The following is a 17343-nucleotide window of genomic DNA, read 5'->3' as shown; positions in this document are numbered from 1 at the left end:
CCTGCCTTTCATTAATTAATTACTGTGATAACTTATAGGTTAGTCTCTAAGAAATCCAACTTCCATGCTATAAAATTATTTTCTATGTTTCTCCAGGGAAATGTCTGATAAAATTATGTCTCTGCTAATAAATCTGTCTGATCATGGTACAACAAATGAAACATATTTAACTGTGTTTAACTTGAACTTTGAAACACAAGAGAAGTCTCCAGTTTCTCCTTGGAGCAATTTGTTTTTATTCATCAGTTTAATGGTCTACATGTACAACTTAGTAAAATATAAAATTAACAGATTCTTCTCAAGACAATAGGGTATTTTATGGTCTTGATGTTTTAAAATAAAAACTGAGACTCCAGATTTTTTTCTTCATATTTTCAAATTGTGTCTTAACTCAATGGTGGGGATGAATTAGCTGGACACATTATGCATGAACACACTGCTGCTCAGGCTGAGTTCTTGCAGTCATTGCTGGCCTCTGTGGAGCACATTCCCAAGATGTTTGATCCATGACTGTCTTTAAGCAAGTCCAGTCAAGAGTGCCAGTAGATTTAAATGTTTATCAAAACTTGGTTTACAGACAAGGTATTTGAGAAATTACGCTCTGCAGGCTCAGCTAAAGGATTAGGTCATACATATATTGGATAATACATCAATTGGAGGAATTAGAAGATAAGAGGGGAAGAGTAATGTGTAGAAATAACTGTCTTCCACAGAGGAGAAAACATGTGAAACAAGTGAATGGGTAATAGGATTAAACAGTTGGTGTGAGGGTCACAGAGGCTGAGTGTAGTTATAAGGCTGTTACATGGATGAGTTTAGCAGCAGAGGAGAAAAGTGGTCCAATGCAGCTGTTTGTTACTATTCAGCTTTTTACAATATTAATAAAAATGAGATACTTGGGGGGCAGGAAAGCCCATAAATACCCTATAAAGTGTTGAAACACTGACAAATTTTAGATGCATTGTCTCCTAGTAAAGCAACACCTGTGCAGCCTGTTGTTCTTCCCTAGGGATGGGGTTCCGTACTGCGAATCGGACTATCACGCCAAGTTTGGGATCAGGTGTGACAACTGTGAAAAGTACATCACAGGAAGAGTGCTGGAGGTAAGGAAAGCCTGTATTCAAACACATCTCCAAACAAAAAAAGTAGCTCTTTGGGTTTAGTCCTCTACTCACAAATGAGTGTTAATGCAACAGCTAATACCAGGAACTTTTTCTGTAATTAGATTTTGTGTTTCTTCTGTTAATGATTTGGTAATACACAAACTCCCTAAATGGATATTTATGGTACTGGAAAATGTTCAGGCAGCAGGAGTAATAAATGAACGTGTTATCAGGCACATTTTAAAACTTGCACTAAATTCATTTGTAATTTCTGCTTTTTTATGTTCCCCAAAGATAGAATGAAGTTGTTGAAAAGTAAAATGAATGATTTGAACTGTTTTTGCACCCATAAATGAACCATGTGGCAGAGATTATTTTGTGCTTGTTGTTCTAAGAAGCAGGAGGTTGTTTAGTGGAGGTGTATGTTTATACATTATGCAAAAATTCCCATATAACTGACCCAGTGTCACAAAATGAATATATTCCTTTGATCTGAATAAGATTTATCCTTGGATCTAAGTGTATTGTTACCCTATCAGTGTCATCAATTATCTGCTTTTTCTTTCTGCTTTTCCCTGTGAAGTTCAAGCAGTGCTGGAGTTAGGGAGAGTTGCTCAGTTCACTCTCTTCATCAGCTGAGAAAGCCTGGAGAAGTCCCAAAGGGCTTCCACCAGAGAAAGGTCTGCTTGGAGTCACACAAAGACTGCCCAAGTGGTGGACAGTTACAACTTGTTAGGAACTGATGAGCAAGTATCCATACTAGATGGGAATCTGTATTGGATGGGATGATATGATGTTAACATAGGCATGAGAAACTTCCATTAACAAATGTTTTTACAGATCTCTCTGAAAAGAGATTTCTAAAAGGGAATTTGTAAGAATATAAAGACAGCTTTCTCACTTTTTTTTGCACACAATTGTCTCAGCTGGAAGAGACAAAACAAAAGAAGACATCTTAAAACCTTCAAAAATGTAAAAGGTGACCAGTGGAAGCTGTTACGTGTTTTCAGAGATGTTAACCATTGACACTGAATGAAAAGGAGTAAAAGGGGGTGAGATTTGAAAGTGATGGTAATTAGGAGAGGTGAATGCAGAGAGAAGAGTTAAAGCTGTGGCAAATTTGGAGTGCACTTACTCAGAGCAGTTTACAAGGAATGATTAATACTGAGATAGGAGAAGAACAGAAGCTCCAGTTTCTGTACTGACTCTTGGATTCACAGTATTGTGTCTTTCTGTCCTGGTTCTTGCCTTGAAATATGTGCAAGAATGCTCTTTTTATGTGGTAATATTTTACCTGCAGTCTGGTTAAACAATAGCGTGTGGTGTGATTAAGAACTGGATCCTTGCTGTCTCTATGGGTAATAAAAAGAAAATAAATGTTAAAAGTATGCACAGTAACAGTACCAAGTGTGATTTATGGGACCTGGGAGCACATGTGACTGTGGTTGATTCTCCTGACTGCTTGGTGAGAGTGTACTGAATAGGAAGACAGTTCCTTGTTTTTATTGTAGATGGGCCAGTAACAAACTTGGGAAAAGCTAATTTTTGAAAGCTGTTGTAAGAATTTTACCATGAGAGGTTACATATGATGGTTTTGGTCAGTGTGTGTGTGTGTCCCTCTCCTGTCCTTTCCCCAGAGTTGCTCTAAGCAGCACTACAGCTCTGTAGCACTGATTCTCATCCTGCTTTGGTACTGGCTCAGGCTGGAGGCTGCTTTCATTGGTCTGTGGCAATTAACTGTGGAAAAAATACTGATGCAAGATTCCAAAACATTTAAAAAAATAGATGAGGAGAATGGACTTTCACCATCTGTAAAAGCACAGGTTATATCATTGTGAAGCAGGAAACATAGGTTGATGTTAGGATGGAGCAGGACATGGATTTGAATGGTTACAATGACATTTAATGTCTGGACACTTGTTGGAACAAGTGCACAAGTTGGAACAAACCTGGAAATTTTATGATTTGTAAACTTTTTTTCCTATGGAGTTGTACAAAGCATTTGTTGATTTGTGTGCAAGAAAGCTAATGAAGCTTGAACACGGGTGCATGTCACATGTCCTGGCATTCTGCTGTCACAGGAGATCCTGTTCCTCAGGACATCTCCCATCCCCTCTGTTTTTCCATGACATATCTCTGGAGCTTTCTGTAGTTCTCACTGCCTGTTTACAAGCAGTGGCTCACATTGTGAGCCTTCTTGCACAGGATCAGCCTGGATTTCCATGAGTCTTTGGAACTCTGTGAGGGATCACTTAAAGCAGCCATTGAGTTTCTGTGTGGACCATGGAGAGCAGCTGGATGAGGGGGCAGTGCACACACCTTGTGTAGGAAGCCAAGCAAAGTCCTGGGCTGAGCAAACAGGTTGGAAAGGATGCAGAGAATGTGTCTGTAGCTAATGTGGTTAAGGCATTTGTTGTTTGTGTTTTTGTTCAAAAGGCTTGAGCTGGGGCTGATCTTTTCCTCTCTCTGGTCTTGGTATTGTGCTCAATGCCTGTTTGTCACCAGCAGGCTCATAGATATTTTGTGTATCTCCTGGTCAGGAGCACAAAAAAAATACAGGGTTGTCATGCCTGTTCTTTTGTTGTAGGGCATATTATTATTTATGGAACTATCTGGAATACTGACACGTTTTCCAAAACATCAGTATTGTTTTTTACCACCTTAAGTATTATCTGGAGAAACACAGAAATAATAGGGCAAATTGCTCCTAAAGTGGGGGGAAATCTTGACAGCAAGACTTATTAGGCAGAGGAATACTCTCCCAAGGGAGCTGCTGGAAACTATCACTTAGAAAGTCTTGTAACAAGATTGGACAAGACACTGGAGAATCTATGTTAGGGAGCAGTTCTGCAATGACAAAGGGAGGGACTGTATGACCTAACAGGATTTTTTCCATCTCTGATTTTTATGATAATGTCAGGAGGACAGCTGCTTCCACAGTTGTTCTGTGCCCAGATTTTATAATATTGTCTCCCTTTCCAACACTTGTTCATTTTAAGTGTTTATTCAGCAGAAAGGAAGAGAGAGTCAACCAGTGTGACTTACTGATAAGTTATAAAAATATGGCTGTTTTTGTAGGTTGTCAGCCAAATACAATGAAGATTTAGTTACCTGAATTCTTCTCTCAGCCCATTTTCTGGGGGCCAGATTCATTCCTTGTAGTAAATGGGCTTAAACACAAGATATCTTTGTTTATAATTCCTTTCTAGTTCCTTTCTTCCTCTCCAGTCCACCTTGGCTTGCACCCACTCTCCCAGGGAACTTGTACTGGAAAAACTGTACAAGGGGCTGAGCAGTTCATTTATGGAGATGATAAATTTTATTACTTTTAAAAGCAATGATTTTTCTGCTTGGTTTGTTTGTTTTTTGTTTTATCACTGCCCACCAGTGCATTTATGGACAAGATTTGCTTTGTTTGTGATGCATACAGAATACTCTTAAATACAAATCAGTCCTCTCCTAGAAGTTGTGTTATGTTATCCCTGACCATGTACATGTATATTGATAAACCTGCCAGCTTAAGGGAAGAGCAAGAGTTTACTTTCATAGTTTGACTTAAAATGCACTGTGAAAACCTTTAGGGAGAGAAGGGGTTTACTTCAGTGCTTGTGCTGTATATCTGCTGCCAATCCTGCAATAGTTATGATCATGCAATAACACACATTTTAAAATAACAAGCCATTGATTTTTATGACCAGCCATTTCCCTTTTGTCATGTTGCAATCTATTTCTCTGCACTTAGCACTAAAAATGTTTTTCTCCGTTTTTTTTTCTATTACAAGCAGTAATTTATTAGTTAAAATTTAAACTTGTGCTATTCAGCATATATCATAAAGAAGTTATTGTTTGTTTTTTTTTAACTGTATTTCTGATGATAATTCAGAGCCTGCTTTAAACCCCTTTCATTCAAGAAAAAACTTTCCATTTGTTTCCTCATTTTTAATCAGTCATATAGCTGCTTTTTGCTGGGGGAGGCAGAGATGTGTTGTCTGTCTCCCAGTCCTTCCCACACAGCAGGTTGTGTAAAAGGTTTAGAAAGCTGTTGAGGTGCATGACAAAACTGTGACAGCCAATGACTCCTCTTGTCCTCTCCTGGAAGGCATGTCTGGGTTTCCTTAACATCTGACACTTAGAAATATCATCTCAATTCCAGCATCTCTCTGTTTTAAAGTGGTAAGATTGATTTTTAGATTTTTTTAAGTGTTGTCCCTTTTAACTGATGAACTCTAAGGAGAATTTATAGAGAATAGTCTTAGTTCTTCTCAACTTTTATTTTACAAAACTGAGTGAACCCAGTTCTCCTCTGCTCACGAAGTCAGCTCCAGCTTTTCTGGTGGTGCTGGCAGACCTTTCACAGTGGGTTTCCAGCTGGAACCACCTTCTCAGCATGGAGAAGCAGAGAGCACCTCATCACTATCTTGTGCACTGATAGCAACCCCTTCCACCTTTTCTAGATAAAGTACTGTCCTGGTTTATCCCACACTGGTGCAGTTTTTTTCTGTGAGTTCTTTAACACTGACAGCCCATAGCAAGGTAGTACTTTGAGGGGAGGGGTTCTCTTCATCTGCTGTTTCAGCTGGTGCTTCCCTACATTGTTAGAGGAAGCCTCCACATCCAAAGATAACCTTCTGGGGATGTTTTAATGTAGGCTGTGAGGGGGTCATGTTTACTTGGATATGCAACTGCATCCCATCAGTGGCCAAAATACCCCTCAGGGGTATTTTCAGAACTCCACTTTATCTACAACTGTCCCATGATTCACAGCTACATGACTCTGGTGTAAATGTGTCTTAAAAGTGCTGTTGAAAATCACTTAGAGCAGTTGGAACCATCTTTATGTTTAGTATCTGACACCCTAACATAGCAGCACTCAGTTTATGTGGGGGAAGAAAGTTACCATTTTATTAGTTTTCATGTATGTGTAAATGTCTAGAAATCCTAATCAATATGTATGTTTAAAATCTATTAATCAACCATATGTTAGTTTGAAATAAGGGAACAAATGCATGTACTAGCCATGAATGAGACTAGAAATGTCAGTCAGTTATGTCAATTAAATGTCACTTATACCTCAGTGACTTATTAATTAAAACATGAATCATATTTTTCATGGTTTGTTTTTGGCTTTGCCCTAGGGTTGAGCTGATTCTGTTTGCAGCCATATCTACTGTGTAAATCGATTGCCTTTCCCTTTGCAAGAGCCTCAGTGTAGCAGAGACGATACTAATTCTTTGCAGCAGGGAGTACAAATTTCTGCCTGCAGTGTGGAAGAATGGTTCATTCTGCAATGCCTGTTACCCTGCTGATCATTAACAACAGGACCTACTGATGTGTGAAAGGACCTTGAGCAGCTTATTAAATAGGCATTAATAGAGGAACATGCAATAAAGGGGCTCTGTCTGCACGGGCAGAGGGTTCCCTGTGCATGGGCAGCCTCGGGAGGGCTCTCAGAGGATCCAGTGTCAGTGCTGCCTTCCTTAGAAACTGCTCTCTACACCAGGTTTCTCCCTACAGCAGAGAAGAAAGAAAACTGTTGGAAAGACACATCCAAATAAATCAGCGTTAGCTTTTGCAAAAGGAGACCATCTAAGGTAGGAAACATTAAGCAGCACTTGCAATGCATAATGTTTGCTGGGGTGCAAGGCATTCTGAAGCTTGGGAATGGTTGTTGCCACTTCCATTTATCTGGGGCTGCTGGCTTGCAAAGGCAGGTTAATCATCAGTGCATTGTATCTGAATTTGGCTAGGTAAGTGTTGACAGATGACCTAGACTTTCTGCTTTAAAACAGGCATCATTAAAAATACTATCAGCAAGCAAATAAATAGTAATGCAAATGCTTTTCTTCCTTATCTTTTAGTTTTTTCTGTAGCCCAGTTATGTTGGTCTAGATTAATTTAACTCATCTTTCTCCCACTTTCAGCCTTTCCGTTTTTAGCCACTTCTTCTCTCCAGAAATACTGAGCTATGTCTATCTGTATTTATTATCTGAACTGCTAAAAACTCAGAAATTGTTCGTGTATCAGGAGAAAACTATACACTAAACCAAACTCTTTGTATAGCTTTTACCCTGTAAATAATTTGCTAGGTTTATTGAAGAGCACTGAGTATCATTTGATGATAGCTTAAGACTTATATTTTTACCAAAGTAAGGGGTTCTGCAAACTATTTCTGAATAACATCCAAAAGTTTGGGATTTGCAGGAAACTGGTTGATAAAGAAGAATGACTATTGCAGGTTTTTTGAGGATTTTTTTTCATTCTTTTCTCAGCTGCTTACTTGCTTTTTTTTGTTGAGAATTCCTCCCACATGTGTGGGGAAAGTCCTCAGTAGTGCTGCTGTGAGTTTGTGCTTGTGTGGGTTTGTATGTGTTAGTTTTAGTGCATAGTTTGTTTTTTGAGCCTGGCAGTGTTATGGTGTCCATTGCCTTTCCTCATGCAAAAATGTACTACAAGTTAACTGTCTTAAATTACCTGAATTGACTGACTTAGGGGTCAGAGGAGTGATTCCAGGAGTCACCCTGGTACCTCTGAGCCTCAGACCCCAGCACACACTCTGCCAGCGACACTCCCTCTCTAAGCCATGTGTTGCTGTGATGATGCATCAATACCCAGTGCTATTTGCCAGCATTTGTGTGTTCTTACAAAGTGAAAAATTGCCCCATCATGGATGTCTTCAGTCCCTCCTCCAATTATTTGGTGTGTTGTTTTGTTCCTGGTGGTTCTCTGATCCACACCAGGGAGATGCTGCAGCTCTGCAAAGCCCCAGACCTCCCCTGACCCAGCCAGCAGCACAAGCCCCTGCCTCCAGCTCTGTCCTGTAGCCATGGCAGTGCTGCAGCAGCAAGTTGCTTTTGTTGATAAAGTGTCTCCAGGATGCTCTGGCCCATGTGAAAACAGTTCAGTGTGTCTGCTAATAGCAGGAGAGCAGCCTGTGACTCATTTCTTGTAGGTTTAGGATTTTTTCATCCTAGTAGCCTTCAACATTTTTTGTACTTTTTCAAATTTCTTCTCCCTCCTCTACAAGTAAGAACTTCTGAATGGTACATTGATCTGGAAGTATGTGGATTAGATTTGAAAGTAGAAACTTCCTACTTTCAGGAAGGATTATTGGTGTCAGTTCTGCATGTGACAGCAGCATTTCCACTCCCAGGTAAATCTAGTGATCCAGAACAGCAGTCCTTACTCAGGCACAGAGTGAGAGACAGCTTCTGTTCTTATGTGTTTACAGCCCAGATCCCCACATTCAGCTTGAAAAGAGCTGTGCTGGCTTCCTCTGATAAATCAGGCAGTTTCTCCAGGGCTGATCAGTGTTGCTTGAGCTTCATTCTTCCCATCTGAAATGGGTGTGCTAAATACACAGCTGCAAAGTTGAAAATTAAGGGGAATATGTCTGCAAGTCATCTTTCTCCTTCTGCACTCCCTCTCTCCTATCATGAGCTGGCATAAGTGAGAGCCAGCTGCAGCTTGTCTTGGCCCCTAGGTGGGTTTTAAAGAGTAGGAAAGGAAAGAGGAAAAGAAATAAAGATTTGTTGAGCAGATGGAAAACAGAAGCCTCTTCCAGTCTCAGTAGGTGGCAAGAAAAATTGCAAAGCTGAGAAGAAAAAGACAAAAGAGGCAGATCACTTGCTCCATAACAGAAACAACTGAGTGCAAAATCAGTGGTGTTAGGTATGACAGACCATTTTGCTTTACAAGAACATTTACCAAATTCCGTAGAAAAAAATGCACTTTGGTCCTTTTCCAGATTTTACCTGATTGTGGCAGGGCTGAATTCTCTCCTGAGCCAGAACTTGTTTGCAGATGTCACAGAATGAGATTACAGTTGCAATAGTGCTATTTTTCCTTCTTTTATTTTTTTTTCTCTTAAAAATGAAAACCCTTATGGTTTTTAAATTACTTTTATTTTATTTTCTCCCACAACCATTAGAAACTTCTTCTTTGAGAGTCCAGTATTATAGTAAGTTGTTATCATTCTGAGATGAATGTTCTTGTTGGTACATTTGATCTGCACCTTATACCTGGAAGAATAAGAAATGTGGGAAGCAATTAAAATGACTCAGAGGTGGGTGGGAATTCTCAAGGCTCTGGAAAGCACAGCAGGATGAGCCAGAACCAAAACAACATGAAATAACTGTACATGTGAGATTGCTAGAGCTGTAGGTAATGCTGCAGGTGTGTGTAGTGAACATTTCATGTGACTGTTTCTTGGCGTGCAGTAGGATGATTAATGAATCCAGTAAGGAGAAGATGAGGAGAATGATTGATACAAAGCATTACACTGCATTTACAGTGGTGTAAATCCTGATGAAAAGGGTTCATTTGCCTTGGCAGGCTGTTGGAGTGAGTCACTGGTGAGTCAGGTCCACTGTGACTAAGAGAATTAGTGAGAGTTTTTCTCTACAGAATTCTGTCTTTAACTTCTGGCTCTCACACTTATTTCTCCTCAACACTGTTGTATGACATAAACAGTAGATATTTTGCCAAATACCTCTGCCTTGACAATGCTGGCTGTCCCTTCAAACCCAGTAGATGATATGACAGCTGTTTACTAACTTAACCATTACTGTATACAACTATTCCTGAGTAATTCTTCAAGTCCTTCTGTTGCATATGCAAAACTCTGGCTTTCCTAGAAATGTGAGTGGAGATTTTATGTGATTCCACTTAAAGCTGGTAACTGAGCAGAGTGTTCTATTCCAAGCACAAAGGTTATTCTCTGAATAGCATCACTCCAATTTGAATATACCCCTTAGAATTTATTTTATGGAAGCCAGTATAGTCCCTGCAACATGGCACAGTGTGGATGCAGTGGCAGAGTTATCAGTGTGTTCATCCATTGGCAACACTTGATGGTGCAGTGCTGTGTACCTTCTTCATGGTACTCCTGAGAAAAGGCAAGACAAACATCTTAGCCCTAGATTTTACACAGCCTTTTGGATTGAATTGTGCCATGTGGGTTGAAGCACTGGCCAAGAGCAGGAGGATTGTATTAACACGTGGGAATAAGCAAGAACAACCCCTGATTGGGTTTGCCTAATTGGTGGAATAACTTGATAGGAAAAGTTTTCTAGGCCAGTTCTGTGCTGTTAGGTCAGAGAGTTATTAGATAACATCTAATGTAGTTCTGGAAGCAGGAATTAAAACCTTATCCCAGCCAAAGTCAGGGAACTGCATTTACTTACAGAAATTGTTAATCTGCCTTTATAAATCAATGTAGTGACTGATTGGGCTTTTTAACAACAAAGTGCTGCATCTCATTCAAAAACTTTATTAAATTTCATAAAGGTAAATGTGTGGAGTTCCTTTTTATACCTGTGCTTCATTAGCAGTTTCCTGTACATTCCTGGCACATAAGAAAAGGCACAGTTCATTCACATAATGGCTTAATATCTCAGTAAAAACAATCATTTGGGGAATGAATGAAGAAGTATAAACAGAATGAATTAAATATCCACTAAAGGAGTTCAGTGATTTTCTACCTTTTTTATTTATATACTCTGAAAAAAATATTCCCACTGAAAGTACATGCTCCTCAATGTTGAGTGTAAAATGATAGGTAATGAAGCAGATATGAAATGATAGATAATGGGAGCAGAACAGAGCCAGCAGATTTTAAGGAGGTCTCCCACAGAGTGCAAGAACTAGCAATGTGAATTTGGTAGAGGACAGTCATGATAGTTGAGGGGTGGAGCATATATCCTGAGGAGATGCTCAGGGAGCTGAACTTGTTCAGCCCAGGAAAATGATGGCTTTAATGGGAATTAATTGTAGTGTTCCCATACCTTGAGGATGTGGACAAAATGACCTTACTGAGGCACATGGTGGGAGGGCAGGAGACAACTGTCACAGATTTAAAGAAGAGAGGTTCTGACTGGATATAAAAGGAAAAAAAAAATCACTAAGAATAACTAAGAATAGCTACTATCCATCGGAGGAATATTCTCAGAGGTTGTTCAGTCTCCATCCTTTGAAGGTTTACATATTCAACTGAAAAAATTCCTGGGCAGAATTTGCTATCAACCCTGCTTTGAGCAGGAGGTTGGATTAGATGAAGTATTCTATCATCCTGTGGTCACTTCCTGGCTTTAAACTGAATTATATTTCTGTTGCCTGTACTATGAAGTTTACCTGAAGGACGATCAGTGCCCTTTAATGAGCAAATGGGAATGTCCATGTGAATGGACATTACTCATGAAATGGAGACAAAATATATACAAAAGAGAATAATTTATTGTCTAATCAAAGTTTTACACTTTCACCCATCCCTACATTCACTAAATGTTTTTCCCCTTCCCATCCCATATAAATAGTAATTTCCCTCCAGTTCAAAAGCAGCAGCAGTCAAGTCATATGTCTTCTATAAGATCTTCAATACTTCAGTTTGAGAAGCTGCCTGGTGGGATGGCTCATTGACTGTCAGTGGTTTTGTGCTTTATTCTGTTTCTCTTTGCTTGGGCAGGTGGTTGTCTGGTGATGACACAACTCTCCAACAAATTTGTTCCATGTGAAAAGCTTTTAACTAAGAATGCTTTATTCTGTGGGCTTTGTTTGTGGGTCAGGCAGCTGCACCATGCCTTGGCAAACCCACCAGCTCAGTGTTTTGTAGTCTGTTTTTCATTATTTCTATTCAGGGTAGGGTACAGTTAGGACTTGGTTTGGGGATTTTAGAGTATGAGGTTGGCAGGATTTGTTGTCTGCTTCAATAGACAACACTTAATGGTAGTGAGGAACTATTATAGCAACTATATTGTATTATACACTCAAAATGGAAAATGTGCTTTGATATGCATTGCAGCAGTCTAACCTTTTGTCACTTCCACAAACTCTTTACTCCCAGCAATAAAATATATCAATTACCCCTATGCCATTTGATAATAAGATTGATATTTTTATTATTATTATTTATTGTTTTTGCAGGAAAAAGTTTACTGATAGCTTTTAAGTCGCAGGAAAATAATGAGATAGTTGTAAGTTTATTCAGTATATTAAATGATTTTCTGTACTTTCTGTCTTCCCTTTACTAACTACTTCATTGAGTAGTGCAGTGAGATAGGATGTGCTTAGACTTCAGTGATGAACCAGACATAGAAGTCTTGATTCTTCATTCCAGGACTCAGCTCACACTCTGAGCTTTAGGCTGCTCAGTTTCTCCTGTGCCAATCCCTCAGCAATTGTCACTCATCAACTGCAGTAAAAAATTGTATCAATCACACTTCTAGAAACAGCACGGGAGACCAGACAAGCAATGTCATTGTGATAGAGTTACACTTATTGTGCATATCATCTTTTATATATTCTACCATTTCATCAGTTATGGCAGCCATAGCCAGAAAATGAGCAGAGTTTTTTGCTGAGCTGTCTGCAGTAATGTAATATATTTTTCCTGGGTGATGACAGCTAATTTAAAACTCAAACTTAGCTAGTTAAGGTTATTCCTTTTGGTATGAATTACTCTAGTTTTGCTAGCACTGCATGTTTTCCAAGCCTGGTGATCAAACTGCTCTGAAAACTTTCGAATAACACCCCTTACTGTTTTCAAATTGTGCTTTGAACGATTTAATTCACATTTGCCACATCAGCTTTATTCTCTTTCAAGCCCTCAAGTCATGAGAAATGAGAAGAGCTGGTTGTATGTTCTTTGTTGCAGAGCTGTCTGGTCCTGCTGTAAGTGAAGCATGGGTTTGTCTGTTGTGCTGTGGGACAGGTTGAACACTGTGATGGTCCCTGTGCTCAGGGCAGGCAGTGCAGGAGGTCCATGGCTCCCCTGGTAAAACATTCCTGATCAGCCCAGAAGGATCTTCCTTCTCTGCAGAGGAGACTTCACATTCAAAGGGGTCCCTTTATAACTAAAGGGAAAGAATTAGCTCATAGCACTTAGTCTCAGAGTGTTGAGGACTGTTTGACTCCATTTAAATTGCACTCTTGGAGTGCAGCTTGGTGATGGTGGAAAGCTGGTTCATCGTCAGCTGAAGAAAAATTAAATTGTTGGTAATGTACTATATTACTAAGGACACACTTTGCAGTTTTGAGGTAGTCTCAGCTGAAAATTAGTGTTCAAATTGATCTTCACAATAATGCTATCTTCACATCTGGATTCCTGGGCACAAAGACCTGGTGCAGTCTTGAAGCAAATGTAGGATATTGAGGAGGTTTTTTAGAACCTGTCACTTCAACTGTAAGACATCTCTCAGAGATGAATGTCACTTCTTCTGTGCTGTGTGTGTTGGTATTTTATTAAACACTGAGACAACAATCTGGCAAACTGAGCTTTCAAACTGTGCAAAGAAGTAACCATATGGTTAGGAATTTGTGAACTACCTCACATCAATATAAGGAAGAAGAGAAAAAATGATGAGGCCTTTATTACAGCTACCAAAACCATACAGTATTTTCTGCCCTGAGCTTGTAAAATAGCTGGGTTCTACTGGAACCAGTTGTTCATCTATGACATTAAGCCCCTGAAACTGAGGGGACAGGAGAAAGGAGCACTGATGAAAACCTCCTTGGCATTTACTCAAGGGACTTTATGATTCAGACTCAGGTCCTAGGTTTGAATGTAATTTATGCTATCTAATCAGAGTAGCTGCATATACATGTCAATAAATAGTATTAATTAATTCCTGCATCAGCTGCCTAGCCTCAGGTTCAGCTAGCACCTCTCATTTAGAAATATGGTGTAGTCTTCTTAAAATACTTCCAAGTGATGAAGTGCCTGCTATGTCTTGTCTTCAGTGCTTTGATTAGAAGAAAAAAAAAAAAGTAAATAAAAAAAAATAAAAGGAGCAACAAAAACCATTGTCAGCACTTAGACTTATATGGAAATTTTTGAATTTGTGCCATTTTAATTCAGAGATAATTATGCAAAATCCATTTGGGCTCTCCTGGTGTGATCATCAGCAACAGGATCACTACACTTTTCTCTCCTAATTTTTCTATTACAGGTGTGTGTATATCATAAAAGAGGTCTTTCTGTGCCATTCTATACCTAGTTGATGTTCCTGACTATGCAAGTGAATTCACTAAGTGAACTAAAATAATATATTTGATTGTACTGTTAAATTTAGGGAAATAGACTTTGTTCTGTGATGCATCCAGGTTATCTGAGAATCTGTCCTGGCAGTTTATTTTAGCAAAGAAGTAATTGAATTCTCTTAGAGAATGTTAGTCAGGGAATTGTATCATCTGTGCTAAATGAGTTGAATTATTGAGCCTATGCATTCCATTAGCAATGCTTGTGCACTTCCAAGGGAAATTATATTTCTTTTCAATTTGGTATGCCAGACATAAGTTTATCTGGTGATAACTAAATACTTTTCTGTGCTTGAGCACCTGCACTAAGGGAAGCAATTTTAAACCTGAAGTTTAAGCTCAATACTAATACTTTGTGGTCTGGTTCTTTAAAGGTATCATCACAGATAGTAGTGACCATCTTCCATGTCTGAAATGGCAAAGATCACTCTGAAATCTGCACAAATGATAACATAAAAAGAGTGAACTGGAGCAGAGCTGTTTTCAAAATGGCAATCCTGATGGGATGTGTTGCTCTTTATTGTCAATCTGGAGTGCTGCCACAGGTTTTCAGGAATGAATCAAGTTAACACTGATGCAGTAAAACCAGAGATGCTTTAACCTAGATTTACTGCATTCCTATAACTGGTATTGTGAATGGCAAAATAGCTGCCATACACAGGTTACATTCTTTACTATAAATGCATCTGAAAACTTTGAAACTTAGTGAATAGGAAAGAGTTAGGAAAGTCATCTTTGTAGCAACAGGGCTAAATTTCTAGATTGATGGAAGGGGATTTACAGTGCAGTGCTGTGAGAGCCTGTTTACATGCTGAAGGCAGTGGGCAATAGTTGATAGCAGTTTCTTAAAGGTAGCCACAATCCTAGTAGCACTTTCAATGTTTTTGAGGTAAGCAAGTTATGAGACATTTTCCATGGACCAAAGTTGGCATATTTTTAACTTCAGGAGAATTTCTACTGAAGTCAGGCTTTGCTTAAATTAAGCCTAGTTTACTTTAGCTCTAAGCTGTAGAGTTACTTGGTGTCCTGGCTTTTGTTCCTGGTGGAAATGTCATTGACCTTGAGCCATTTGAACCACGGGCAGTTCTGTCTAGCATGGAGGAGTGTGGGGTCAAAGAGGAGAAAGGAGATGCCAAGACCTGGCTTTCAGTTCCATAGGGATTTTGAGGAGTGAGGAGTGCTGGGACCATGTGCAAGGGCTGTCTTTGGGATGTTGAACTCTGTTTTTTGAGTGCCAGCTGAAAGATGGGGTGGCAGTGCAGTTTGGAGGGTCTGGCCCCTGTTGTTCACTCAGGAGAGCACAACTCCACAAGTGCCCTTTTTGTCATGGCCCAAGCCAAAAGAGCAGGTAATTGAGAATTTAAATATATGAAAATTGGTGAGTTACTAAGCAGTTCTGAGCAAATTGAGGGCTCAGTCCTGTTCCCATTCCAGTCACTGATTTAACACAAATTATGTGTATTAATCTCTGAACAGATGACAAAACTCTTGGCCTATCCATGCAAGGGTGTCAGTGCACAGTACCCCAGACTGCCTGCTCTGGATTTACAGCCCCATAGGCAGGCTGCACACATTCCTCTTGGAAACTCTTCAGTACAAGTTACCTGCAGGACACTCTCAAAGCTGCAAACATGGTTTGCACAGAATGGTTTTAGGATTATTTATTCAGTTGACACATGATGAACATATGGTTGAGTTGCAAATCTGTGCTCAAGGTAAGTCCTAAGCTACCCTGCACTTGGTTTACAGGGAAAATGTGTTCATTGCATAAATTTATTTCTATCCTGTAAATAGAGACTTAGCTATTGCACATAAACTTTGTGTAGGCAAGACCATAATTACATTTTAAAGCATTGTCTAGAATGAAAAATTAGCACTGTGGTTGTAGGAGACTGTTGAACTAATTGTTATTAACTAATTATTTGTATTCAAGAGAATGAAAGAAAAACTGCTAAATTGATCAATATACTTAATCATCTGTACCTTCTTTCCAAACAGGCAGGAGAAAAGCATTATCACCCAACCTGTGCACGATGTGTCAGGTGCAATCAGATGTTTGCAGAAGGAGAAGAAATGTATCTTCAAGGTAAATTAAACAAACAAAAAATAAACACTTGGCTCTCTTGCCCACACCAGCTTGCCCACGCCATAGACTTGCACAGGAGAAATTCAGTGTTACAGAAGGACTTGTGCAATAAAGTATGCAATGGGAAGAAGTGTCATTTAATATAAATATGACCTGAAATCTTCATATGTTGTAACTTCTAGCTCTACTAAACTGATCAAAGAAAGCTGCTTACACAGTTAAATACAGGGAAAAACATGAGAGAAAATAAAAGCTGTTGCATATGTCTTTGTCTGGCAGTATCTTTTCAAAGGAGAACAGAAAAGAGAAACTCAGTAGGATGTGGGAACAGCAAGACTGGTGTATTATCCTAAAATCACATGCCTGCCCAGGTCTGTGTTTACAACTTTGCAATTGTCCATGGTTTTCTATAAGTATACTTTTAAATTTTTCCTTAAGCTGGAAAAGTTAGACTTTATTTAAAAAACAACAGTGGTCTCAGTAAGATCTAATTATGGTTTAGTACTTTATTTTAAATGACAATTTTATTGTCACTTTGGTTTGCAACAAGAACTAGTTCATTAAAGGACATACTGATACTTGTCTGTGCTCATGAATTTTCCCTCAGGAGCCAAAAAGTCTGCAGTTCTGGTTGAAAAGGATCTTAGCAGTTCTAAAATCCCATATGAAATCAGTGCTTTAAAAAGTACATCAAACTACAGATTTGTTTCTTGATTTCAACCCTTCTGAAACATGTTTGCCAGTCAGTCTTCTTTTTAAGTTCCATTTTTTGTAAGAGTGGACATTTGTTAGGTGCTGTTCTGATTATTAGTTCAAATAATAGCAAGGTATGCTCGGGTTTTATGGATTTGGATCCATCTTACTGTATTTTCTGATGCATGGAATGTTTACACCAGATTACTATCATACCCTTTTTCTCTTCACATGGAGAGCAGTTTCCATTAGAACCTGGATTTATTGCCATGAAAGATCTATGATCAGTTATTTGGACTGCCTAACTCGTAAAATACTAGAAAATGTTGGAGCCCAGAGTTTTATAATGTGTTCTTCATCCTCTTAATAAACTACTGTAAAGTTGCTTTAGGTGTTGCATGTTCCTTAGCAGAAATCTTCATTGATCATCCA

General features: G+C 39.0%; 1 protein-coding gene across 7 annotated transcripts in view; it reads left to right on the top strand.

The window, feature by feature from the left end:
• The window catches only part of ABLIM2 (actin binding LIM protein family member 2), a 122979-nt gene that overhangs the window by 57852 nt on the left and 47784 nt on the right, over positions 1 to 17343 (top strand). For all 7 annotated transcript variants that reach the window (XM_056489115.1, XM_056489114.1, XM_056489109.1 and 4 more), the window contains 2 exons: positions 1010 to 1103; positions 16131 to 16218. In XM_056489115.1, the coding sequence (XP_056345090.1) occupies positions 1010 to 1103; positions 16131 to 16218 (182 nt within the window). The remainder of the gene's footprint in view (positions 1 to 1009; positions 1104 to 16130; positions 16219 to 17343) is intronic.

This window comes from Oenanthe melanoleuca, chromosome 4 (assembly GCF_029582105.1).
Source record: "Oenanthe melanoleuca isolate GR-GAL-2019-014 chromosome 4, OMel1.0, whole genome shotgun sequence".
Lineage (NCBI taxonomy): Eukaryota > Metazoa > Chordata > Aves > Passeriformes > Muscicapidae > Oenanthe > Oenanthe melanoleuca.
Note: the sequence above shows the minus strand (reverse complement) of the source record. Positions and strands in the feature narration are given on the sequence as shown.